The sequence below is a fragment of the Otolemur garnettii genome, unplaced genomic scaffold (genome assembly GCF_000181295.1).
Source record: "Otolemur garnettii isolate 467f Iridium unplaced genomic scaffold, OtoGar3 scaffold00251, whole genome shotgun sequence".
NCBI classification, from domain to species: Eukaryota; Metazoa; Chordata; class Mammalia; order Primates; family Galagidae; genus Otolemur; species Otolemur garnettii.
This window is the reverse complement of record NW_003852646.1, coordinates 1192923-1198747: the sequence shown is the minus strand read 5'-3', so window position 1 is coordinate 1198747 and position 5825 is coordinate 1192923. Positions and strand designations below refer to the sequence as shown.

The window sequence follows — 5825 nt, the reverse complement described above, 5'->3', positions numbered from 1 at the left end:
GGATTCGAACCCGCCACCTTAGGTGTATGTGGCTGGCGCCTTAACCACTTGAGCCACAGGCGCCGAGCCAGCTTCTGCTTTCTGAGATTAATCAAAGGCACACAGTTTTGATCAAGTTCAAAACTCATGTCCTGGCCAGGCACAGTGGCTCACACCTGTAATCCTAGCACTTTAGAAGACTGAGGTGAAAGGATCATCTGAGGCCAGGAGTTTGAGACCAGCATGAGCACCGCAGCAATACCCCATATCTACAAAACACAGATTTGCTGGGCCTGGTAGTGCCTGCTTGTAGTCTCAACTAATCAGGGGGCTGAGGCAAGAGGATAGCTCAAGCCCAGGAATTTGAGGTCACAGTGAGCTGTGACAATGCCACTGCACTCTAGTTCAGGCAACAGAGAGACCTGGACTCGAAAATAAATAAATACCTGTGTTTTGGTCCTGAGCATTTCCTAGACAACCATCCAGCCTCCTCCCCTGTCCTCCCTTCCAGAACCTTCACCCCCACTCAAGCTTCCCCTTCTCTCAGACATGGTTGGCTGGGCTCTCAAGGCTCTGCACTCTGTGTAAAGAATCTGCTTCCTTCGCTACCTGAGAGCTGCTCGCTCTCCCTTTATGTCACGTGTCACCTCCCCCAGGAAGCCTTCCTCTTTACAGCCAGACAGTCCCTTTATGTCACGTGTCACCTCCCCCAGGAAGCCTTCCCCTTTAACGCCACAGTCGGTTGCTCTGGCTTCTGGCCCACAGCAATCTATGCTTTAGTACGGCTCTTACCTCAGGCTTTTTGAAGTAGCTTTGTAAATGTCTCCCCTCTGATTACCTATAGACTGAGTCCCCTGCAGGTGGAGATGGTGTCTTTAGGGGCCTGACCCCCGCAGGCCTTGCCCTTGGATCTGAAGGATCTGAAGCTGACTCGTCTATCTGTCTGTTTGTCTCTCCCTTCACCCCACAGAGGAGTGCGAACTGAGCCCCTGGGGCAGCTGGAGCCCCTGCACACACAACGGGAAGACATGTGGTGCAGCCTGGGGAATGGAGACCCGGGTCCGAGAGGCCACCCAGACAGGGCGGGAAGAGGCAGCCACCTGCCAGGTGCTGTCTGAGTCAAGGAAATGTCCCATCCAGAGGCGCTGTCATGGAGGTGAGCACCAGGACAAGCATGTGGGGCTGCAGATAGCAGGACCCACAGATGACTTGAGTGGCATCAGGATACTGCCCCCTGTGTTCTAATGTAGGCTGCCCGAAAGGCCATATCATTGTGGACACATCACTCTCCCAGTGTCCTTTCAAAGGAGGATTTTTGTTGCTGGGATCAGTCCCAAATGCTTTAGGAGGATAGAGCTGTCAGATGTTCTTAACCCTTTCACCTGTCAGGCAGCACCCCGTCCCTGTTCACTAAATGTCACTGCAGCCCCTAAGATACAGATTTCCCATGCCCCTGGGAGCCATTGAGAACCACTGATTTAAACAGAAGAAAGGCCACAGAGCATGGCTGGGAAGATGTGAATGGTGAGCAGTAACAACATGGAACCAGCAGTGCTAACTGTGCAGGTGCTATATGCCAGGCACTGTGCTAAGTTCCTACAGTCATCAACTCATTTAATCTGCACGATCTCACTATGAGGAAGGTATTATTATTATTAACTTCATTTTACAGATAAGGAGACTGAGGCGCAGAAAGGTTGAGTCACTTGGCCAAGGGTCACACAGCCAGGGTGATGTGGATTGGTGTTCAAACATAGCTGGATGTGCAAAGAGGAATCTAAAGTCATGCAGAAGGAGCAGGGGCCTGCAGCCCAGCCACCTGGAATACACTGCTGGGATGTGGCGGAGCCAGGGTTTGAACCCAGAGACTCCTTTAGTTTCAGAATATATGGTATCTGGGTAGGAAGTGCAGAGAGCAGAGATGGGGGCCTTTAGGAGCCATAGTGGGCAGTTAGGGACAGAGAATGAAATTGAGATGGGACCAGAGAAACTAAGAGACGCCAGACCCAGGGAAGCACTTACACAGGCAGGCGGACAATTTCTGTAGCCTTCATTGCTGTGGCTACACTGTTGATAGTATATGAGAGCTGGTAGTTGACTGGCTGTTGAAAGACCAAGAAAAGTAATACTAATTATTATTATTAATTATAATGATAATAATAATCATAATGATAATAATAACATAATAATTATAATAACAGCAGCAACCATTGATAAAACACTTATCATGTGCTGGCGCTATGCTAAGTGCTTTGTAAATATGACTCCAATTCTCACAACAACCCCACAGAGGCTCCTTGCGTCAGCTGGGGCTCAACTCAAATATCTCCTCCTCGGAGCAGCTTTCCAGAAGTGCCCCCTCTTGCATCATTTTCCATCGTGTCACGTCACAGCACTTACATCTTTCTGAAGCGGTCTTGCTCTTGCTTGCGTTTGCTGGTCTAGGGTCTGTTTCCTTTACTCTGCCTTGTTCATGGCTGTCTCTCTGGAGCCTCGAGCAGGCCTGCAATGGGCAGGCATCCGGGTAACATCTGTAGGATGAGTGGATGGATGGGAGCGTGGGAGGGTAGCTGGCTGGGTGCCTAGGTAGGTGAGTGGAGGGATGGATGGCCAGGTGGGTGGATAGGTGGGTGGAGGGATGGGTGGGTGACTGGAGGGGTGCATGGGCAGTGACCAGGCATTCACTGGGACATGATATAAAGACATGCACCCCCACATCCCCACCTTCAGAGCTGGCAAGGGCCAATCAGGCAGCACCTACACCCCATCCCCACCTGAGAGCTGCACACGCAGTCAGCCCCAGAGCTTAGAGTGGGAGCTGGCTTCAGAGTAGGCATGGGGGGAGCCCCAGAAGTTGGCAGGCTGGTCTGAGAGGCTGACCCTGCCCCTGCCCCTGCCCTGCAGCTGACTCCTATAGTTGACACTTGAGAAAGGAAACTGCTGCCCCTTGCCACTGGCTCTGAGGTTTCTAACCACCTCGCTGTGTGCCCTCAGCTGGGCACACAGCTCCCTTTGGAGGACTCAATGGGGGTCAAATTGTGTGCAAATGGCCTAGGTGGGGAGACACTCCATAAAACAGAAATCTGGGGCTGGCCTGGCTCCCAACCACACCTCTCTTTTTCACATCAATAATAATAATGACAAACAACCGCTAGGAAGAACATTCCAGGTGGCCAGCGTGCTCAGTGCAAGGTGTGGAGGTTCAGGGCTGAGGCCTGGAAGAGAGTGAGCCAGGAGGAGGCAGGCTGCTGAGAGGACAGGCAGAAGCACAGGCCAGGCAGGCCAAGGCGAGGACTCGCTCCTTTTGCCACATGAGCTGGAGCCATTGGAGAAGTTTGAGCACAGAGATGACCAGACCTCTTTGCTCTTAGAAAGAGCGTGCTGGGGTTCCATCCACTTCTCCCAGCAATCTGGGCTGGACTCTAGAAACTCCAGTGCAGGTTGTGACACTGAGCAGGTCATCCCCTGGCTGGGCCTCAGACTCCTCATCTGGAAAATGGGGCTAACCAGATGTTTGTGTTAGACCCTAGTTCCATGGGGGTCAGGGGTCAAGACTCTGAGTTAGGCCCTGGGTTTGCATCCTAGCCTACAGTGGGTACTGAGTGGGGGGGACCCCTCCATTCCTGTCAGATGGGGCAACGGGGCTGTCCCTGCCCCTCTCTGCAGTTGTGAGTTTAGCACTTGGTGCTGTGACCAGCAGTAGCTAAAAGCTCAGTTACCATCACTCTTGCTGTTGTGTTAGTTGAAGGGCAGAGCCTTTGGCAGGGAGGTGAGTGGAGAAGTTGGTGTAGAGACCCCAGTAAAAAGTGTTGAATCTCCAGCAAACAGCCTGGTAAACAGCAAAGTGAATACACCTGGGAGGGTCACCCCCTCCCCCGAATGAGGCCACTTAAGTCCTGACCTGGGTTCCCATATGGACCTTCAGGCCTGGCCAGGGCAGATGCTCAGTACAGGGGGCCCATAGCGAGTTAGTGCCCTTCTCTTCCTAAAGAACTAGGAGCAAAGGGCATTCAGTTTGGGGTAACCCAGCCTGCAAACTCTACAAAGGAGGGGTTGTAAGGTCCACACCCCGATGTCCTGGGCCCCGTTGTGAGGGGGTGGGTGGGGCACCTTTGTCTTGCAGAACTGGGGAGCCTGCCGGGACCTTGCTGGCCCTGCAGCCTCAGACACGGGCCCTGTGCTCTCACTGCAGAGAGAAGCCCCAGCCAGAAGAAGGGCCGGAAGGACCGGCGCCCGCGCAAGGACAGGAAGCTGGACCGCAGGCCCCAGGCCCGGCCGCGCCCGGCCAGCCGCCAGCCCTGACTGCTGCCTGCCCTCTGCTCCTTCTCCCCTGCCTCTTCCTCTGCCCTCTGCTCCTTCTCCCCCGGCCTCTTCCTCTGTGTATCCTCCCTCTTCCTCCCTCTTTTCTCTGTCCCTCTACCTTTTCTTCCTTCTGCCTTATTTCCTTTATTCCTTCCATCTCTACTTTGCTCTCTTTCCTTCCTCCCTCTCTTCCACCCTCTTCTTTTTTATCTTTCCTTTGATCTGTCTCTCTTTCCCTTCTTTCTGTCCTTCATGTCCCCCACCAACACCCCCACACTCACTAGGAGAGAGACCACGAGCCCAGGCCCTCCCTGCAGCTCTCTGTCTACTCCCTAAGGAAAGCAAACGTCTTTTTTCTGGGCCTTTCCCTGAGCCTGTTCTGGGGTGAGGCCACAGCACAGCAGAGCTCTTTGATTCTTGAGCGCTGTGCTTCTGCTCCTGAGGGGACCCCAGAACCCAGGCTGCAAGCGCCTCAGCCTCTGGCCAATCCCTGGGGGCCATTTCCACAGCCCCCAGCCACCAGCTCCACTAAGAGCCCACCGGAAGATGTTCCAAGGCCCCCCAAGGCCTGGCTGGGACAGGTCTCCCCAGTTGGCCATAGAGGAGCCATGACAGGTCCTCTGGCTGGACTGTCAGCCCTGTGCTGTGGCCCTAGCCCCTGGAAACTGCCTGTTGCACCCCCATCCACGCTCCTCACCAGGCTGCCTCTCATGGTTTCACCCCAAGCTGACGGATTCTCTAGGACTTTGGGGATCCCGGGGTCAGGTGGGGCTGTCGCCCCTGAGGAAACCTCCAGCCCAGCCCAGAAGAGGCCATCGAAGCTGAAAGGCGTGCTGAGATTGTCCAGTCACTCTGTTCCTCACCCCAGCACCTCCTGCCTGTTGTCCCTATGGAGAAACTGAGGCCTGAGAAGGAAGGGATTTGCCTGTCGTCACACAGGGAACCCTCACTTTCTGCCTCTGCCTGATGGTTGCCCACTCAGCACATCCACTACTGAGAGACTCTGGGGGGCTTCTCGGGAGAGGATGAAGGAGATTGTTGGGACAGGAGCAAGGGATGAGCACCCCACTCACCTGCACCCACCACTGACACCCTGAGCATTTGTGTGGCACTGTGACATCCCCTTCTCCCAGGCAGGAAGAACACTGGGAGGACCCTCCAGGTTGGACTGAGCTTAGAAGCAAGCTTGTTCTCACTGCCATCATAATTCCCCCTTCCTCCTTTGTTCTCCAGAACCCCCAGGATGGGGCGCTCCAGACTTGTACATGCCACTACCTGCTGGCCTGAGCTCATGAGACTCATTGGCCAGGAGCAGCAGTGGGCACCAGAACCCAGTACCTGAGCCCCAAGGGGCCCCAGGGTAGTCTGGGAGGGAAGGTGGTTAGGAGGCTAGGGGAGAAGCTCTAAGTGATCGAATGTCACATACCCAATCCCACCCTCACACTTGCCCTCACGTAACAGACGGGGATCCCCGGCACTGCTTCTGCTGGCCACTGGGAGGCCTGGCCCCCAAGGCCCACCCTCACTCTCACTTCCTCCCTCCC

At 54.7% G+C, this 5825-nt stretch overlaps 1 protein-coding gene across 1 annotated transcript in view; it reads left to right on the top strand.

Annotated features, from left to right (window-relative positions):
* Positions 1-5568, top strand: part of RSPO4 (R-spondin 4) — a 40012-nt gene extending 34444 nt beyond the window's left edge. The window contains exons 4-6 of the mRNA XM_003802639.3: positions 950-1135; positions 4172-4248; positions 5515-5568. Of these exons, the coding sequence (XP_003802687.2) occupies positions 950-1135; positions 4172-4248; positions 5515-5568 (317 nt within the window). The remainder of the gene's footprint in view (positions 1-949; positions 1136-4171; positions 4249-5514) is intronic.
* Positions 5569-5825: the final 257 nt, after the last annotated feature.